Below are 21,044 nucleotides of genomic sequence, written 5' to 3' on the forward strand. Positions count from 1 at the left end.
AGTCCAGCACGGTTATGCAGAGAGGAGTTTGAGTGATTAATTATCAGTATCCAACCTGACAAATGCATTTATTCAATGATGTCCACGGTATATTTCATCTGCAGATGCATTGTGAACTTTTGTAAGGATACGTTTTGCCAAATGCATCATTATATTCAAATTGCAAACACATGAGGAGAGTCTCCGCATGAAAGACCCATGACTGCAGATCAACGTGCGACAACATTTCTCTCCGAAACGGTAGGAAATTAAATTAGATTGAATGGAGGATTTGAACTGTGATGATGATGATGATTGACAGGGCAGTTTACGGTGTCAGGACGCACAAAACTAAGCAACAGAGCCGTCCGTTAAAGATGTTAAAGATGACGAAGTAGTGTGTCCCAAAGCGTGCAAACTCTTTTGCTACACACTCAAAAGTGTGTACTTTTTCTTCACAAAAAGAGTACATACTTTTAGGACGTAGTATAACACAGTGTCCTAACTACACGCGATGCGACGCGCGATAAAAGCCTCTTCTCCATGTTAATCCGAGTGTTTGTCCTGACCAGCCACGACGGCGACACGCGACGACTCTATTTTAGAAACGGTTTCTATTTTTCTGCGACGTCGCGCTGGAACAACAAACACAAAGTGTGGCGATGATAATCTCAGGGACTGTTTATGTGCTTTATTTAATGTTAAAAGCGTGTAATGTGACACTGAATATCATTTAGTGCTCCAGCTTTGAAGCTGTAAAAGCAACAGTGGATAATTCACCTCAGATCTTCAAATTAAACAAATGGAAACAAGAACGTTCAAACTGTGAACAAACAAGTGTATTATTTGACAAAGATTGTTTTAGTAACTCAGCCTATGTACTTTTAAAAATGTTTAAATGCTGTAATATTTGTGAATCTGATTATGTAGCGACTTATCCATTTTCTTGCGAGTGGCATCAAGATTACTCTCTGTGCCGCGAGACTCCGCCCACACGCTGTTCTGATTGGCTGACTCCGCCCACACGCTGTTCTGATTGGCTGTGGGTTTTGATTGATTTTGACGCATCTCGCAGTCGTGTCGCGTCTAGTGTGGACAGACAAATTATTTGTTGCTGGAATCCTAGCGCATCGCGTCTGGTTAGGACACGGTGTAAGTAGGCGAATTGGGACGCAGCAGATGTGTATTGTGAATCCTGAGGCATATATAAGTGTGTGTGTGTGTGTGATGGTGCCGTGACCTCGAGTGCGAGCGGAGACGAGCAGTCTCTCTGTGACGTCCAGCACTCCACCAGACGCTCGATGTTGCCGGAGCAGATGAAGCACAGACAGGCTTGCAGACGGTGTTTCTCTGAGCCTTCAGCGTCCAGACGAGCTCCTAGAGTATCTGGACACACACACACACACCTGTCAATCACTCCGAAACAACACACACTCTGTTATATGCTTACAGTGATGCAGAAACTTGCTTGTCAACAGTGGCAGACTAACTAAAACTATTACAGGGAGGGAGACATGCATGTACAGTAGGAATGTTGCGTTTATTTGTGTATGCATGTGTACATATGTATGTATAAATATGCATATATCATTAATAACTGCAGAAGGAATTATAACTTGTTTTCTCATAATGACAGGGAGCCGTTGATGTGAGCGGCGACTCTCGGCATGATCTCACCGCAGAGAGAAGCGAACTCGTCTGGGTTAGCGTAGGTTAGCAGAGCCGCTAGCGCCTCCTTCCAGTTCTCCAGCTCACAGCTCTGGACGATATTACACCAGTTCTGCGTCACCACTGACGAGATCAGCTGAGGACCACAAGCACTCATCAACACACATTCAGTTCACTTTCTCAATCATTACAATATAATAAATAAAAAGAAGAATTATTAACTTTACCATTAAAATATTATAATAAATAATAATAATATTAAGACATAAACGGCTAATAACAACACCAATAATAATAAACATAAAAGGCAATAATAATAATAATAATTAAAAGAATAATGAGAAAAAGAATAACAACAACAAGAATATTGATAGCAATAACAATTATAATTACTAAAATATTAATATGAACAAGATGACAAATAACAATTATTATTATCGTTATCATTATTATCTTATTACTACGAATAATAGTAGTAATAGTAATACTCAAAATAATAATGATAATAATAACAACAAAAAATGGCAAAAACAATAATTATTAAAATATGAATAATTATATGAACAAGATGACTAATTATAACATAATAATTATAATAGTAGTAATAATACTCAAAATAATAATAAAAATAGCAACTAAAATAATAATAAAGATAATTCTGATGCAAAAAAAATTATAAAAATGATGATGCAATAAATAAATAAATACCAGTTACAGAGGAAAGATTCCACTAATGACTGATGTGTATAGATGTAAGTGGTTACCATGGAGACGCTGTTGGTCTGGCGGGTGAGGTAATGACTGATGTATAGATGTAAGCGGTTACCATGGAGACGCTGTTGGTCTGGCGGGTGAGGTAATGACTGATGTATAGATGTAAGTGGTTACCATGGAGACGCTGTTGGTCTCGCGGGTGAGGTAATGACTGATGTATAGATGTAAGCGGTTACCATGGAGACGCTGTTGGTCTCGCGGGTGAGGTAATGACTGATGTATAGATGTAAGCGGTTACCATGGAGACGATGTTGGTCTGGCGGGTGAGGTAATGACTGATGTATAGATGTAAGTGGTTACCATGGAGACGCTGTTGGTCTGGCGGGTGAGGTAGCGTTGCTGGGTCTTCTTCAGTAGCTCCTCCCCTCCGCTGATTGACAGCAGGATGGCCTCTGCGTAACGCCCGTCGCTCAAGCACAGGTCCACCGCGCCCTCGAAGTTCCCCACCAACAGAGCCTGACTGATCAACCCGTCCGTGTCTACACACACCACCACACACACGTGAGCACAATCACAAACCAGAACTATCAAATCAGGAAGTTATTACTAGGGCTGCCCCCTAATGATCGACTAACCGTAGACGACCAAAACGTTATTAGTCTTTCAGTCGCAGAACAAAAAAAATCGAAAAAGTGTTTAAATCCCGCAGGCTGTAACGGACAGATCGTTAACGTTCATTTATCAACCTCAAATATGTTAATCTAGACAAATGTGCGCTATTATTAGGCGTATATCCAAGTGTTTGTGTGGAGAGCGTGTTTACTGTATGATTTGTACAGGCGCCGGCGCCATCACTTGAGTTTAACTTAAAGGGGTGGTTGATTATGATTTGACTTTTCTAACTTTAGTTAGTGTGTAATGTTGCTGTTTGAGCATAAACAACATCTGCAAAGTTACGACGCTCAAAGTTCAAAGCAAAGGGAGATATTTGCTTTTAAATATATTTAATTTTTAAGGACTACAACAAACGGCTGGTAGAGACTACACAAGCTTCCTCCCGGGTTAGTGACATCACCAACCCTAAAATTTACATAAACCCCGCCCCCGGAACACGATTTATAGATTATCAAGACAGAATATGCTAATCAATGACTAGAAGATAACTACACATCAGCTTCATAAACTCATCAACTAACCATTCAGAAATGTCCTGTTGCTTCTACATGTTGTCACTTCTTCTCGAGTCTCTCCATCATTGTCTAAATCCGGTTTGAACATAAAAGGCTAAACGTGTGTGTGTGAGTGCAAGCTCTTGAAGCTCCGCCCCCTGCGCCGGGAGCAGCAGCTCATTTGCATTTAAAGGGACAGACACAAAACGGTGCGTTTTTGCTCACCCTCAAAAAAGTGACAACCTTAACATGCGATATACAAATATCTGTGGAGTATTTTGAGCTGAAACTTCACACACACACTCTGGGGACATCAGAGACTTATTCAACATCTTGTGAAAAGGGCATTATAACACCGCTTTAACATTTTCCGTCATTTTTGGTCATACAGACAAGAGTAATGCAAACTGTAAAGGGTCTCCTTTTATTTCTGTAAACTCATAAAACGTTGTGCTTTTGTAAAATAATGTCTCTTTCTGTCGATTCGGTCTTGAACTTCAGCGCATCACATAATGAACCGAAACTCAGCGTATACTCGCCTCACAGACATGAGAAATATATCTATAGAAAGCTTGAAATTGTTACATTTGAATAAAAATAAATATTCTCAGATTATGTAATCCGTATGAAACGAGCATATAGTCGGAGATGTTGAGTGAGCATCGTTGACTTAAAGGGATAGTTCACCCAAAAATGAAAATTCTGTCAGTAATTACTCACCCTCATGTTGTTCCAACCCCGTAAGACCTTCGTTCATCTTCGGAACACAAATTAAGATATTTTTGATTAAATCTGAGAGTAGTCTCACTCCTCCATAGGCTTCTAAGGGACTGAAACTTGCTGGCCCAGAAAATGTATTAAAGAGATCGTTAATATAGTCCAAGTTTTTCGGTTGAAGTCCAAAGTAGTCGATTGCCGAGTTCACGCGCGTGATCATAGGTATTAAACCTATGCGTGTGAACTCGGCAATCGACTACTTTGGACTTCAACCGAAAAACAGGATGTAAACAAAGGTATTTGCGCTGGCTTAAATAACATCATTTTTATACATTTCTTTCACATCTACTGCAGTCAGATTCACTCGTGTTCACTCAGAAGGAATCACTCACATTTTCTGTGCACTTGTAATGACACATCAAGGATGTTAAGAGGCTAAAAGCAGGTTTAGTACTTGCCCCATTGAAGTCAACAGGGTGCAAATTTTAAAAATAGAATAACTCGGTGTAGGCAACACCGATTTTTGTCGTTGTTCTCTGTATTGACAGCACTCCAAATGTACAAAAAAATGAGCTCAATGTTAAAATTGACCGGAGTTCTCCTTTAAGTTTATAAAGCGACGAGAATACATTTTGTGCGCAAAAACAAACAAAAATAATGACGCCTACGTGGTGACGTGCAACACAGACGTGCTACGCACTACGTGAAAAGACCCGAGGCCCAGAGAGAAGGAAATGAAAAGTGGAATAAAGTTGTTATTTTTGTTTGTTTTTGCACACAAAAAGTATTCTCGTCGCTTTATAAACTTAAGATTGAGCCACTGGAGTCACTTGGACTATATTAACGATCTCTTTAATACATTTTCTGGGCCAGCAAGTTTCAGTCCCTTAGAAGCCTATGGAGGAGTGAGACTACTCTCAGATTTAATCAAAAATATCTTAATTTGTGTTCCGAAGATGAACGAAGGTCTTACGCGGTTGGAACAACATGAGGGAGAGTAATTACTGACAGAATTCTCATTTTTGGGTGAACTAACCCTTTAATCTCTGCAGACGAAAACATTACCAATACATGCTTTAAATGTTTAGACAGTCACATTCTGTTTTTACACAACACATTCATAATCATTACGTTTGCCGGTGCGCCGTGGCTTTATGTTTGAATTTGAGCACTGATTAGACTATACGGATTTTATATAGGGAATTAAAAGCGCATTATGATGATTTATGGCTTAATATAAGCGCGTGATTAGTCGATTAATGGCTTAAATGAACGACTACTAGTCAGGGCAGCCCTGGTTATTTGTACGCATGTGATTTGAAGATGCTCGCCTGAGGAGACGGGGATCTGGAAGGGCTCTTTGTCCTTCTCTTTCTTTGGTAGTTGATGGAAGAAATCAGCAGGAGACTCACGGCCTGACGAACCGTCTGCTCTCTGAATGCACGAGAAACTAAATCATGATTCATAATCCAATCCAATAAAATGACGTGTTGAATGAGTGTGTAACTGAATCTGACCTGATCAGAGAGAGTCTGCATCTTCTCAGCCAGATCGTTCACATCTAAACCGTTGGGTTGAAGCGTCCTCGACAAACACGCCGAGATCTGTGCAAATACACAAGTGAACACATATAGTGTGTTACATTTTACAATAATGGACTGAGTGTGTGTGTGTGTGTGTGTGTGTGTGTGTGTGTGTGTGTGTGTGTGTGTGTGAGAGAGTGTGTGTTTGATCCAAGATCTGTGCAAATACACAAGTGAACACACTGAAAACATGCATATAGTGGTAATATTTTACAATAATGGACTGAGTGTGTGTGTGTGTGTGTGTGTGTGTGTGTGTGTGTGTGTGAGTGAGTGTGTGTTTGATCCGAGATCTGTGTAAATACACAAGTGAACACACTGAAAACATACATATAGTGGTAACACTTTTCAATAATGGACTGAGTGTGTGTGTGAGTGTGTGTGTGTGTGTGTGTGTGTGTGTGTGTGTGTGTGTGAGAGTGTGTGTGTGTGTGTGTGTGTGTGTGTGTGTGTGTGTGTGTGTGTGTGTGTGTGTTTGATCCAAAATCTGTGCAAATACACAAGTGAACACACTGAAAACATGCATATAGTGGTAACACTTTACAATAATGGTGTGTGTGTGTGTGTGTGTGTGTGTGTGTGAGTGTGTGTGAGAGTGTGTGTTTGATCCAAGATCTGTGCAAATACACAAGTGAACACACTGAAAACATGCATATAGTGGTAACACTTTTCAATAATGGACTGAGTGTGTGTGTGAGTGTGTGTGTGTGTGTGTGTGTGTGTGTGTGTGTGTGTGTGTGTGTGTGTGTGTGTGTGTGTGTGTGAGAGTGTGTGAGTGTGTGTTTGATCCGAGATCTGTGCAAATACACAAGTGAACACACTGAAAACATACATATAGTGGTAACACTTTTCAATAATGGACTGAGTGTGTGTGTGAGTGTGTGTGTGTGTGTGTGTGTGTGTGTGTGTGTGTGTGTGTGTGTGAGTGTGAGTGTGAGTGTGTGTGTGTTTGATCCAAAATCTGTGCAAATACACAAGTGAACACACTGAAAACATGCATATAGTGGTAACACTTTATAATAATGGTGTGTGTGTGTGTGTGTGTGTGTGTGTGTGTGTGTGTGTGTGTGTGAGAGTGTGTGTGAGAGTGTGTGTTTGATCCAAGATCTGTGCAAATACACATGTGAACACACTGAAAACATGCATATAGTGGTAACACTTTACAATAATGGATTGAGTGTGTGTGTGTGTGTGTGTGTGTGTGTGTGTGTGTGTGTGTGTGTGTGTGTGTGTGTGTGAGAGTGTGTGTTTGATCCGAGATCTGTGCAAATACACAAGTAAACACACTGAAAACATACATATAGTGGTAACTCTTTACAATAATGGACTGAGTGTGTGTGTGTGTGTGTGTGTGTGTGTGTGTGTGTGTGTGTGTGTGTGTGTGTGTGTGTTTGATCCAAGATCTGTGCAAATACACAAGTGAACACACTGAAAAACATGCATATAGTGCTAACTCTTTACAATAATGTTCATTAGTTAACATTAACGAACTGCAGTAATACAGCATTTATTAATCTTTGTTCATTTCAACATTTACTAATACTTTATTAAAATCTTGCTTACATTAGTTAATGCACTGTGAACTAGCATGAACTAACAATGAACAGCCGTATTTTTATTAAGGTAAGTAAGGTTAACAAAGTTTAATAAATACAGTAACAAATGTATTGTGCATTGTTAGTTCATGTTAGTCAATACATCAACTAATGTTAACTAATGAACCTTATTGCAAAGTGTTACCCATATAGTTTTATTCCAGGGATTTTCATGATTTTATTTGGGATTTTTCCATGCAAAACACAACGTGCAATAATGAGGTGGGGTAAGATGTGTCAGTGGGTAAACTGTGTCACTCCTCTGTGCTGTATTTGGCTTTACCTTCCTCTGCAGCTCGTCTTTACTGAAGCCCAGGAGCCGCAAAAACTTCACTCGCGCTTCATCTTCGAAATTCACCTGTTAAAAACACGAAAACACTTGAACAGGACTAAATCATTAATATATTCTAAATTCATAAATTCTCTGAAGTCCCCATTCATTTTAAAAGTCTCTCTCTATGATGACATCATTCTGTCTGATTTTCTGTCCAATCAAATGCTCTCAAGCATCTGAAGCATCCCACCGCAAACTTTAGGGCTTCACGCTTAATCGGATTAAATCGAATTAAAAGTGCGATTTAATGAAATAAATGTATCCGTGATTTTCTTTTACACTGTTTTCAGCATCTCAACGTGATTGGGTAATGTGTGGCGCATCACAGCTAGAGCAAGACCAGCATTTATGGTTAAAAAGTATATAAATTATTTAAATAAAATGTCCACTGGTTTGTCTAGATCAGACTCTTATTCCTCGGCTGGATCGTGTCGAGACTTTGAAGCTGCACTGAAACTCACATCTGGACCTTCAACCCGTTGGACCCCATTGAAGACACTATATGGAGGAAAATACTGGGACGTTTTCCTTTAAAAACCTTAATTTCTTTTCGACTGAAGAAAGAAAGACATGAACATCTCGGATGACGTGGAGGAGAGTAAATGATCTAATCCTTTAAGGCAGTGTTTCCCATGCATTTCATTGAGTTTGTGTTTCACAGAATAAAACAGGGCTGGAATGGCATTAGGATTTAGCATGTTCTGCACGTGTAAATGCTTACCATGAGGAACCTCCATATGTCCTGCTCGGCGTCAGACGGGGCGCTCGTGATCTTACTGTGGCAGTAGTTGGTGAAGGAGCCGGACTGCAGAACGGCCTGGAGCTCGCTGGAGCGCTGGAGGAACTCCGTCTCTGTGGTCACCTGACTCACCTGTACCTGTCGAGGCTGACCCGGCGCTGAAGGGTTCTCAAACGTCACCAGCTTCCCACCGAACTGGAAGAGACGGAAGCGAGTAGAGTCAGACCAGGCGTGCCTTTCCTGGAGCTCAAACAGTAGAGCGTTGGTGCTTGCAACGCCAAGGTCATGGGTTCGATTCCCAGGGAAAGCAAGAACTGGTAAGAATGTAAATGTGTATCTTGAAATGCAATTTAAGTCGCTTTGGATAAAAGCTTCTGCCTAAATGTTAGGGGTGTAACGATACATCGATATAACGTCTAACGATACGATGCATCGATTCCACACTTAAAATATCGATATACACCTTTATTTTGACACTCTCCACATTCTCACGTAACATCCTTCCGCCAAAGCGCACATTTTCGTTTACTCACCAACCGCCTGCCGGTGTGTAACGTTAATCTCCTCATCTGAAAAAGACGCCTGACAAGACTGACTAAACCCTAAACAAGTTATTTTCACAAAAGCCGGTATTGTCCGCTGTCAAGGCATCGCGAGTTCATGTTTTACAGCAGAAACAGACAAGCACTCGCACCCTTGTTGGTGAACACAACACGATAAGTCCATTTTAGCGACTCAGCGCGCAGTATTCAGGTCAGATGTCACTTTGAAAAGACGCGCTGGCTTAGAGGAGTTTCGTCAAAGCTGACTAAAAGTGATCGAGGATGGATCATTTCAATGAACTCGTGATATCTTCTTCAGGGCGTAAAAGGAAAATAAAACCTGAAACATTTTCACGGACCCTTACTAAAGCAGCTCGTTTAGTGGTGAGGGAAAAGCTCTCTGTACTGCGTGTACGTTATCACAACAACAAAGTTTGTCAGGCGTCTATGTCAGATGAGGAGATTAACGTTATGAAGATTAACCGAGTGTTGTATTAGTTATCATAGCAATTACTTGGTTTTGTTTGACTCAGAAAGATGAAATGTGAATGTATCTGCTCTGCAAAAAAAAACTTTCAACATATTAAAGCATACTTTCAATTAACTTTAATTTTGTAATTTACCTGTATTTTTTAAGTTATTATTATTATTAATCAAAACAACCCAGCTGCAGTTTGATTGATATTACTTGGATGCACAATAATAATAAAAAACATGATTTATGAAAATGAACAAGAACGGAGTACTTGCAAATGACCACTTCTGTTATAAATGTCCCAATTGGGAGAGGGTGTGCAATTTTCAAAGAGTTTAATTAAACGTTCATGTTATATATTTTGATTGCATTTGTGAGTTAATAAAAACGTAACTGGTTGTGTGAACATAATATCTAAATATTGATTAATCGATCGATATAGCCCTGAATCGATATCGTATCGTATCGTGATGAACTGTCCGATTTACACCCCTACTAAATGTAAATGTAAAATGTGCCGCACAAGTCCAAGCGCCTCGATCTCCCCCCTTAAACATGTGCATAAACTTTTAATGTCTTAAACTTAACAAATTGAGGCTATAAAACCGGGAGTGTGACATCATGATCGACAGCCTCTCTAAACGAAGTCACTGAGGCATAAATGGATTTATTTGGGGATTTTTGGGAGGAGATTGGAGCTTCAACTTCACATTTCCATAACTGTTTATTTCACACTTGGTCTGCAATAAACTTCGTAGAAACCGTTTCTGCGGGAGTGTGTGTGTGTGTGTGTGTGTGTGAGAGAGAGTGTTGGCGGGACCTTACTATCCCTGAAATACTCACAGCGAAAGAGGCGCCGACAGGCCTTCGCACCCACTTGGGTGGCTTTGTCAGCGGAGGGATGATGGTGGTCTCGACTGTGGGTTGAGGCATTTGCAGAGGCGGAAGAGCTTGACCGGTTCCAAACGGGTCGTTGGTGTCAAACGAAGCCGAGATCTAAGAGGAGAAACTGATGATTAAAGGGATACTTCACCCAAAAATGAAAATTAGTCCATCTAATTTAATGTCATATACACCTATGATGACTTCAGGGTGAGTAAATCATGGGCTAATTTTAATTTTTGGGTGAACATTCCCTTTAAAGCCACAAACAGATCGACATTCCTCGGAAAGAGTGTGTAAACACACACATAATCGCACCTGGTCCACCGTGCTGTGCTGATGCTGTTGAAGACGCCCACCCATAACTGAGTACACACTGATCCGCCCGTCAAATGATGCGGCTGACAGGAGGGCGGGGTTACGAGGACACCACTGCACGTCGAAGCACCACTGATTGGCTGTTGGCAGCTCGTAAATCACCTGAAACACCAGAGACAAGGCATGATGGTCAATAAATGAGGAAAGTGATCCAGAGATCCCACACTAATGGGTTTCTATGATTTTATTCATTACTAATCCCATAGACATTCGATGGATTAACATTTGAAAATGAAGTAATTAACATAGCCATACATATTAGTATTGTAATGTAATAGTAATATAAAATAATGATATTATTGTTCTTAAATACTTTTAAAGAAGTAATATTTCTTAATTTGTTTTTATTTGGTAATTGTAATATTTTATTTTGTAATAATAATAATAATAATAATAATTCATAGCCATACTGATAAAAGATTATTTATTATATAATTTAACAATAATAATAACATTTATATTTTAATATATGTTATATATATAATAAAAACGTGTTATAATTTCACAGATATATTTAATTTTGTAATATTTTTAAACTGTGAACAGTTTTAAGATTCATATTTTGTTTGTTCATACTGTCTGTGAAAATTAAATGTTTGAAAACAGATTCAATTCAGAGGCATAAATATTAATATTGTAATTTTTACATTGTAACAAAATAATAATTATTAATGATTACATTATTTTTTTGTTAATTTGTTTTTATTTAGTAATAATAAAAATAATAATGATAATCATTATTTCATAGCAATACTGATAACAGATTATTTAATAAAATAAAATTATATAATATTTTATTATACATTATATATATTATAAAACATTATTATTGTTAGAATAATTTCACAGAACCATTTAATCTTGTAATTGTTTAAACTGTGATCTGTTTTAAGGTTCATATTTTGTTTGTTCATACCATGTCTGTAAAAATTAAATAGATAGAAAACAGATCAAAATATTAATCATACAAAAATGACACAGTAGTGACCTCTAAAGGCAGAGCACGATGCAAGCAACGTCAAAGTCATGGGTTCGATCCTCAGGGAATGCATGGCAAGTAATTTATGATAGAAGTGCATGGAGGTAAATGTCATGTAAATGTGATAAAGCAGCAGCTGTGATTGACGGACCTCTCCGGTGTTCGGGTTCCAGCACAGGATCCGGTTGTCTTTGCCGCTGCTCAGCAGAAGCTCTGGATCGGCTTGACTCCATGAGATGGACAGAATTCCTCTGGAATATTAAAAGGACGTCACACGTGTGCAGGAGCATAAAGCAGCTCACAGAGATGTGGACTTTAGAGAAGCGAGTCTCTACCTGGTGTGGTTCTCCAGGACTTTGAGTGGCGAGGTCGCAAACCGCAGGTCCCACATCTGGATCACGGGAAGCCTGTCATCCTCGGATGCCAGAACCAGCTGAGTGGCCACATCTGGATGCCACAACATCCCAGAGCAGTGCATCTGACAATACAAATAATAATGCATTTTATTTACAATGCGCTTTTCTTATACCCAAAGCCCTACAAGTACAGTACAAAAGTACATCCGTAACATAATATATGTGTGTGTACAGTACACTGTATAATTATTTTGTATATATAAATACAAACATATGCATCTATATATTTAATCAAAATTTGTTATTTATATATAAAATATTTATATATAATATAAATTATATATATACAGTACATACATGCAAATATTTTTTTAATATAGACATGCATATGTGTGTATTTATATATACAAAATAATTATACACAGTACATACACACATATATTATGTAAACACAAACTTTTATTTTGGATGCGATTAAACTTTGCCCAGCACTTATTTTTGGATTCTGGGATGAAATATGACACTGCACATGTTTTTTACTCATCGGCTCGTACAAGCGTTCGGTGTCGAGGATGTTCTTACCCTGTTGCTGTGATCACTGATTTTGATGATGGGCTCATTCTTCCTCAAATCCCAGACCACGGCTTTCCCGCTGGGATTGGCAGATGCCAGTATGTGTGGCACTTGACTGTTCCACGCCACCACGCTCACGTCCTCCGCTGGCTACGACATGCACAAGCACACGGATAAAACCACCGCAATGTCTGAGACTTTCCCACAAACCACCAGCTGAAGCTGAGCATCCAAACCAACAAACCCCAGCAAAGACACGCTACTTTCTGAACACTCTGCAGACAAATTGTCTCAGAATAGTTTTGTTTTTAGGTAGTAAATCATTGTTTAGTGTCAGTAAGTGCCCCTATTATGCTATTATTAAAGGCTTCTAATGTTGTTTTAGAGTCTAACACAATAGTTCTACATGCATCCAAGGTCATAACACTTTAATGTCCTCATAATCTGCAGCATCAGCTCTTTTCTCATCAAGGATTCAGTCTCTCTAAGCTCTGCCTCTCTGAGAGCTGCTCTGCTCTGATTGGTCAGAAAGCAAACGCTCATTATCATATCTGAATCTCAGCTCTTGATCACAGTGATACGAACAGTGAGGATGGCGTGGGTTTTACCGTATCAATCTCAGAAAACAGTGTCTTCTCCACACGAACAACACGAACCAAACTCTTCCAGTCTCAGATACACTACAGTGTTTGAGGGCGGAGCTAAGAGACGCTGTTCAGCCAATCAACACCAGAGGCTGGCATTATGCGAATAAGTTACAAACCTATGCAAGTTTGATCAAGGTTTGATTAGGAAGTGAGACTGGAATTACTGACGACTCGTTTCAGGCAGTTCAGAATCACTTCTTTCTTTTAGGAGACAAAAACATTGATCTTTGATCTTATACATTCACAAACAACTTATCTGAAGTCATATCTGAAAAAGCATAATAGGGGCACAAAGAGATGCTAGAAAAGAGGTTAATCAAACCCAAACCGCACACACACACACACACACACACACACACACACACCAGCACCTTCATCTTACCTCACTGAGCTAAAGGAACAAAGAGACAAATGCATTCACTTTACCATCAAATGATACTACGAACACTGACGACACAAAACGCTTCAAAGAATCAAGAACAATCGTCCACACCTGTGACTTGGTGCCCGGTGTCATCGGATTACTGAAGTTGTTCAAATCCCAGATGTATATTTCCGAATCATTGGCTCCTGATGCGATGAGATTACTCTGACGGAGAGGGGAAAACACATGAGCGTTTGCAAACGCGACACCAGACTGCAAAAAATGCTTTTCTCACTCAGTATTTTTGTCTTGTTTCCAGTCCAAATATCAAAAAAAAAAATTAAATCAAGATGCATTTACTAAAGTAGTAAGACGCCATAAGATATTATGTCTTATTTTCTGGGGAAATAATAAAAAAAAATAAGTGAGTTGTTGCTTAAAAAAAACAAAATTATAATAATAATTTACATTTTAAGCATTTTACTTCCCCCAGAAAACAGGACATAATATCTTATGTCACTTTACTCATCTAGTAAATGCATCTTGATTTAAGAATCTTTAGATATTTGGACTGGAAACAAGACAAAAATACTGAGTAAGAAAAGCAGTTTTGCGGTGCAGATGCGAGTGGATCTGAAGCGAGACGCGAGCTCCACCTGGAAGCGGTTGTAGTCGAGGGCGTGCACGGGCCCCGTGTGTTTGTTGGACTGTCCGATCACGGCGTCTTCGCTCGCGGAGAGAATAGCGTCCGGCCCGAAGACGGTCACGCTCCCGTTCTCACTGCCTCCGATGAGCCGCCCCGATGACCCCGCCGTCACGTCCATATCAAACGCCACCCAGATCAGACTGTGAAACCTGCCAACACACACACACACACACCGAGATCATCACACATAGAGGTATACTTTACACACATAGAGGATTCAAATTAACGTCTGATCATTTATTGCTTTTTCTAAATGTCATAATCATTTGTTAACAAGCAAGTATTCATTACTTCAATGAGCCTTAAATTACTACATTGTTTAAATTAATATATTTTCATCTAACTGTGATTTTGTATATGTACATTTGTGAAATGCATAACTTAGACAGTCTCTGATAACAGATCACTCTAAACTGTAATGTGGACTTTCAGTAAAGCTGCTTTGAAATGATGTGTATTGTGAAAGGCGCTATACAAATAAATGTGAATTGAATAGCTATAATTCTCAAAGAATAAGTCAGCTTTATTTCTATAGCGCTTTATACAATACAGATTGATAAACAGGAAGAAAACAGAATCAATGATGCAGACTTCTGCTGTAAAAAGGGTCATTATTCAGATCAGTGTTGATTCAGATCAGTCCAATAACTGTGTAAAGTTGAGTTGAAATGAGTTCAATTCATGCAACTCTACAGAAGACAACAGTGTCGTGATTGAGGAATAAATACACAAATCCCAAGTTCTCTCAATATGCTAAATATAGTATTATCTAGCATAATATTTACAAAGCATTTGCATTTATGCTCAAATGCAGCAAATGTCTCAAAATTGTGACTTTAGCATTTTGTGCACAATGAGTGATAACTAACTTCATTTAGTCGAAGGTTGCAACCCTGACACAGTATATTTTAATATTCAGTGAGCTCCTTTTTGTGCAAAGCGAAATATGAATATATAGTGAAATGTAACTCTTTAAAGCAGCTGCAGTGAATCTGACAACTGTGTGAACAACACACACACACCCGAGAGAAGAACTGGAAATGCCATTATAACAACATGCCAGTGTGAGAGAATGTGACAATCTGAAAAGGTCACAGTCGCTGTAAATGGACAAACTGATCAGCGAGAGTGACACACACACCACAGGCGTGTCAGAAACGTGTTCACACAAGCGCGTTTGTGTGTGTTAGATCATGCAGAACGCAGAATGACGACACTCTAAAATAATGCTGCGGTTAAACCTGTATTTCTGCTATTGAATCGTTACTGGGGAAGAACGTTATTAACATAAACATAAATTAGTTTCAAAGTAATGCACATCAACAAGAGAAGCTAGAGAACATCTGCAAACTGTTGGAAAATCATCACTTTCTTTCAAAATCAAGCAGTGGCTTATGAATGTGTTCGGTTCAGAACGGAGAGCGACTGTGATCGTAAACCTTCTAAACACACCCGGTCATTAAAACTAAACTAGATAAATTACTGCTTTTAAAAGAAGATGCGAGACGTGTTTGGCTGTGCAAAAGTCAACGCAACAATACTAGTGTGTGAGGTTATTATGCATTTTCAATTAAATTTTATGTAAAAAAACAATTTAAGTCATACAGGTATTCTAGTATGCATTCAGAAAGAATATATATATATAACTTTTTTTTTTAAATAAATTAATATTTTATTCAGCAAAGAACGCATTACATTGATCAAAAGTGACAGTAAAGACATTTATAATGTTACAAAAGATGCTGTTCTTTTATGAATAAAAATAAACTTGAGGAAATCTTAAGCAGCAAAACTGTTTTCAACACTGATAATAATCATAAATGTTTCTTGAGCATCAAATCCTCATATTATACTGATTTCTGAAGGATCATGTGACACTGAAGACTGGAGTAATGATGCTGAAAAATCCAGCTTTGATCACAGGAATAAATTATATTTTACTATATATTCACATAGAGAAAAGCTGTGTTAAATTCTAAAAATATGTCACAATTTTTACAGTATTTTTGATCTTGGCGCAGCAGAAGAACACATTAAAACATGACGTCTGAGCGCTAGTGTACAGAAACGCACCTGTTGGAGGTGGGCAGAGTTCCTCTGAGCTTCATGTCCATGGATGTATCGGCAAAATCCATCTCGAAGATCTCCAGAACGGAGCTGGTGTTGAAAGACGCGTCGAGCTGCTGCGCTGCAGTGCCTGGGGATATGACAAAGTGAGATTATTATTCAAGCATTTTAAATGAAACTCGCTGTCATCCACCGCTGTACACTGGCTGACAGGTGAAAACACACACATATACACCTGTATACCTAAGGCCAGGTATGTGGGATGCTGTCTCGCAGGACTCCATGCCTGAGAGGCCGTCCTGAGGATCTCCTTCACCCTCATCTTCCTCCAAACTCCTGAAAGGACAAGAAGGACATGATGTTATTTACCTGTGTCAGCACTTAAATGACATTCCTCTGCACTAACAATGCCATATCAGCCTAAAGAACCTTAATATTATGTCAGATGACACTACTAACAGAAAGTGCTAACACATTTCCGCAATAATCCTCAAAGAAATCACAAACAGACTCGGGTATGAGTGTGTGAAATACAGCATGTGTTATTTCTCAGACTCAAATGATCCGTAATCTCAGATTATTTTGTCATCCTTTTAAAGTATATGTGTGATAAATGTCGTGTGTAGTTCATTTAGAGCAGACGTATATGTATAATTACGTTTATTCCTGATCAGCTGCTCTTAGCGTTAGCATTAGCATCAACCTGCTGTTGACTATCTGCGCTTCAAAACACACTAACACACCGATCAGACCACAATAACACACAATAAAACATCAGAATCTCGAGTTTGTCCTAAAAACGCCAGATTATACGAAGTGCTGTCTGTGTACTTACGGTTGTTGGTGATTATTAGTCTCGATTGTGTGTTGATGAGAGTTCAGTCAGCGGCGCTCCTCGCGACACTCATGGAGAATGTAGTCCGGTGCGGAATTGTAGTCCAGTACGGCAGCCGGCGAGGGACATTACGTACGAAACGATTAAAACTCAAACCCCGTCTGCTCGACTCGGTTTATCTTTCTACTAATGCCAACATTTCAATTTAATTTATTTCAAATTAATAAACAAATAAAATGTAAATAAATAAGACTAATACCACCCATCCAAAATGTTTACTATATATTTAATATTTGAGATTTTATCTCCAAATCTAGAGCCAAAAGTAAAAAAGCCAGCTAAACTTGAATTATACACAACTATATTGATTTGAAGTATTATGGTACTTAACATTGTGTTATTTAGAAATACTTTACTGCCATAAAGTGAATAAAAACTGTTGAAAATAAAATGAATGAAAGTAAAATTTGAAATATGAAATGAATGCATGCATATGGCACACATCATAAAAAATAAAAACCTGATGACAGTTTAAGTCTCATTTGAATGAGAAGTAGAAGCATTGTAAGAAATGACAAGCTTTCAGTTTAAGTTAACTTTATTAGAGAGACAGAAATATACACAAGTTATGGAACAGACAGGCTTCTAGCATTAGATTTCATAATGAGTGACAGGTTCTGGTTGTTTCTCCGGGTCTCCACCTCTCTCCAGATACAGGTTGTTGTAAGGATACTGTTTTGGTGCCTGGAAAGAGAAAGACGATCATTCATAAGATTTATGGAAAGTTGTGGACTTCCGGAAAATATAACAATTATTTTCAGGCAGAATGATGATCCACAATTAATTTTCATGTTGATTTTTAAGACTATTTGGCAAGTGAATAACAAAAATTGATAGAGAAGTGATAAAAGAAAAAGAATGACAGACTATAGACATGCATGTGTGTGTATTTATATATACAAAATAAGTATACACAGTACACACACATATATTATGTAAACACAAACTTTTATTTTGTATGCGATTAATCATTTCACAGCGCTAGTTAATGTAAATTGCTCATCGTTGTCCCTCTACTCACCACAGGCTGGTAACAGGGGAACATCTCGCCCAAGCCGAACATCAGCACCATGAAGCCCACGAAGCCCAGCAGGGTGTTACGCATGGTTCTCCAGTCCACAGGGCTCGGAGACGTGTCAACCCTGTTCCTGATGTACATGTCAAAGTCATAGTGCATCTGCAACACAAACAGACACCGTCACAAAACAGCCACTAATCTGAGAACCCGATGAGACGTGGACAATTTCAAAGACAGCGCATTAACACCTTGATTATACTTGATACATTCAATCGGACACTTGATATCTATGCATTCAAACACCTTACAGGGATAGTTCACCCAAAAATTACATTTCTGCCATTAACTACTCAACCTTTATTCAACAACCACTGTAGTCACATGGACTATTTTAACAATGTCTTTACTACCTTTCTGGGCCTTGAAAGTTGCAATGATCCTATCCTATGTTCCTATGTGGGGTCAAAAATATCTTCATTTGTGTTACGAAGATGATTTATGGGGCTTATGGGCTCGAAACGACTTGAGCGTGAGTAATTTAATGACAGAAATTTCATTTTTGGGTGAACTAAACCCTTTAAAGGGATAGTTCACCCAAAAATGAAAATTCTGTCAGTAATTACTCTCCCTCATGTTGTTCCAACCGCGTAAGACCTTCGTTCATCTTCGGAACACAAATGAAGATATTTTTGATTAAATCTGAGAGCTGTCTCACTCCTCCATAGGCTTCTAAGGGACTGAAACTTGCTGGCCCAGAAAATGTATTAAAGAGATCGTTAATATAGTCCAAGTGACTCCAGCGGCTCAACCTTAAGTTTATAAAGCGACGAGAATACTTTTTGTGCGCAAAAAACCCCCAAAATAACGACTTTATTCCACTATTCATTTCCTTCTCTCTGGGCCTCGAGTTAGTTTACGTAGTATAACTGTGCAGCGCGTCTGTGTTGTACGTCACACGTAGGCTCACTATTGGCCGACGCTGGTCATGTGTGTGATACGTGGTGACGTGCAACACAGACGCGCTGCGCTAAAACACTACGTAAACTAACTCGAGGCCCAGAGAGAAGGAAATGAATAGTCGTTATTTTTGTTTTTTTTGCGCACAAAAAGTATTCTCGTCGCTTTATAAACTTAAGATTGAGCCACTGTAGTCACTTGGACTATATTAACGATCTCTTTAATACATTTTCTGGGCCAGCAAGTTTCAGTCCCTTAGAAGCCTATGGAGGAGTGATCAGCTCTCAGATTTAATCAAAAATATCTTAATTTGTGTTCCGAAGATGAACGAAGGTCTTACGTGGTTGGAACAACATGAGGGAGAGTAATTACTGACAGAATTTTCATTTTTTAGTGAACTATCCCTTTAATATCAAATTTGAGCAATAAGCTGTAATTTTAATGTTTTCTCCTATCATACAAAAATGGTTCTAGATCTAAATTTGTTTGAGCACTTCAGTTATTACATCTTACATTTTAAAGGCTCAGATATACTACATATTTATGCAAATAGTCAGCATGTTGGCAAAACTGTATGGTGCTTTAAACATTACATGCTGCCGTTCTTCTCTGCTTCAAAAAGCATGAAATGCAATGAAAAAGTGTGCATGCTGGAATAGTGCAGAATGTTTTTGTGAAGGTAATATCCAATGCACGTGTGCAATAATGTCACTCGCATGAACCAGGGTTTATAGGGATTCTTACCGGCTCTCCCCAGTTCCTCCTCAGATCAGGATGGTCCCACTGATACCAGGGGTCTCTCTCATGCTGCGATCGGTCCGGCAGCATCGGGTAATCACCATGCCTGCGCAACGACAGTGCAAACATATTTAAATACATCACCAGCCATTCAACATTTAGGTAGGAAAACACATTATTCATTCAAAGTGTGTGAAGATTAGATAGATACTCACCCCTGGCCGTCATCGGGAAAGGGCTGGTAATCTTCCAGCGTCATGTTGTATTTCTTGGCCGCTGCCGCTCTCTCTTCTGGGGTTTTTGGGTACGGGCCGGGCAGCACCTCCTTCGAACCACCAGAGGCTGCAAAAACACAACATAAAACATTATAATGATTCCACACAACACACAATACTTCATTTATAACACCTGTGTTCTCCAGACAACATTAGTCACATTAAAATGCATATTATTATGCATCATCTAGATTAATGAATTCATTAGGTTCTGTAATATGAAGAAAACGACATCCTATAGTATACAATACAACAAAGGCTAACAAAGTTGGACATTTAGTAGAACCACATTTGTTAAAAAGACACACACACAAAAAAAAACGGCATTTAATTTATAATGCACTTAAAACTACATGAACTACATTTGTTTACAAACACGTAAAAGACGCTTAGATTCGCTTAGCCTGTTAGCTCACCGGCCTTGACATGAAGGTTATCAGCTTTTTATCCTATAAAACACTGTTTTTATAGCGTACATTCGCATAATAAGGGGCGGGCATGTGTATAAGACAGCACCTGCTCTTGTTCCGAGGACAATTTCAGAGATTCTCGGTGTTTTTCCTTTAGTAAGAGCTCGGGTTAGGAGACCCGCTCTGAGGGCCGCCATCTTGCCGCTCTGACACTCCACACCGCGCATGCGCGAACTGCTGTCTATGATTCTGCGCAGAGGACACGTCTCAATGACACTGCAGCA

The 21,044-nt window shown here is 39.0% G+C and overlaps 2 protein-coding genes across 3 annotated transcripts in view; both read right to left on the minus strand.

The window, feature by feature from the left end:
• Nucleotides 1-17,400, minus strand: part of sec31b (SEC31 homolog B, COPII coat complex component) — a 44,106-nt gene extending 26,706 nt beyond the window's left edge. For both annotated transcript variants that reach the window (XM_079851170.1, XM_079851169.1), the window contains exons 1-17: nucleotides 17,303-17,400; nucleotides 16,711-16,803; nucleotides 16,474-16,597; nucleotides 14,351-14,549; nucleotides 13,824-13,919; nucleotides 12,693-12,833; nucleotides 12,090-12,232; nucleotides 11,906-12,005; nucleotides 10,716-10,877; nucleotides 10,359-10,511; nucleotides 8,481-8,693; nucleotides 7,709-7,783; nucleotides 5,765-5,851; nucleotides 5,579-5,681; nucleotides 2,722-2,900; nucleotides 1,657-1,783; nucleotides 1,220-1,365 (exon numbers count right to left, since the gene is read on the minus strand). In XM_079851170.1, coding sequence (XP_079707296.1) covers nucleotides 1,220-1,365; nucleotides 1,657-1,783; nucleotides 2,722-2,900; nucleotides 5,579-5,681; nucleotides 5,765-5,851; nucleotides 7,709-7,783; nucleotides 8,481-8,693; nucleotides 10,359-10,511; nucleotides 10,716-10,877; nucleotides 11,906-12,005; nucleotides 12,090-12,232; nucleotides 12,693-12,833; nucleotides 13,824-13,919; nucleotides 14,351-14,549; nucleotides 16,474-16,597; nucleotides 16,711-16,789 — 2,127 coding nt within the window. In that variant the 5' untranslated portion in view covers nucleotides 16,790-16,803; nucleotides 17,303-17,400. The remainder of the gene's footprint in view (nucleotides 1-1,219; nucleotides 1,366-1,656; nucleotides 1,784-2,721; nucleotides 2,901-5,578; nucleotides 5,682-5,764; nucleotides 5,852-7,708; nucleotides 7,784-8,480; nucleotides 8,694-10,358; nucleotides 10,512-10,715; nucleotides 10,878-11,905; nucleotides 12,006-12,089; nucleotides 12,233-12,692; nucleotides 12,834-13,823; nucleotides 13,920-14,350; nucleotides 14,550-16,473; nucleotides 16,598-16,710; nucleotides 16,804-17,302) is intronic.
• A 482-nt stretch (nucleotides 17,401-17,882) lies between these two features.
• ndufb8 (NADH:ubiquinone oxidoreductase subunit B8) lies at nucleotides 17,883-21,019 on the minus strand. Its single transcript, XM_079851863.1, has 5 exons — nucleotides 20,867-21,019; nucleotides 20,291-20,417; nucleotides 20,082-20,181; nucleotides 18,384-18,539; nucleotides 17,883-18,046 (listed from the first exon to the last, which is right to left on the minus strand). The coding sequence occupies exons 1-5, from the start codon at nucleotides 20,985-20,987 to the stop codon at nucleotides 17,954-17,956; spliced, it is 597 nt and encodes a 198-aa protein (XP_079707989.1). The 5' UTR covers nucleotides 20,988-21,019; the 3' UTR covers nucleotides 17,883-17,953.
• Nucleotides 21,020-21,044: the final 25 nt, after the last annotated feature.

This window comes from Squalius cephalus (assembly GCF_949319135.1).
Source record: "Squalius cephalus genome assembly, chromosome: 19".
NCBI classification, from domain to species: Eukaryota; Metazoa; Chordata; class Actinopteri; order Cypriniformes; family Leuciscidae; genus Squalius; species Squalius cephalus.

Excerpts from the sequence above, each read along its gene's own strand:
- ndufb8 (XM_079851863.1), bottom strand. The coding sequence starts at position 20,987 with ATGCGCGGTGTGGAGTGTCAGAGCGGCAAGATGGCGGCCCTCAGAGCG. Across the intron at positions 20,418-20,866 it reads TGTCCTCGGAACAAGAGCAG|CCTCTGGTGGTTCGAAGGAG; the intron begins GTGCTGTCTTAT and ends GTGTTTTTGCAG. Across the intron at positions 20,182-20,290 it reads TTTCCCGATGACGGCCAGGG|GCATGGTGATTACCCGATGC; the intron begins GTGAGTATCTAT and ends GTCGTTGCGCAG.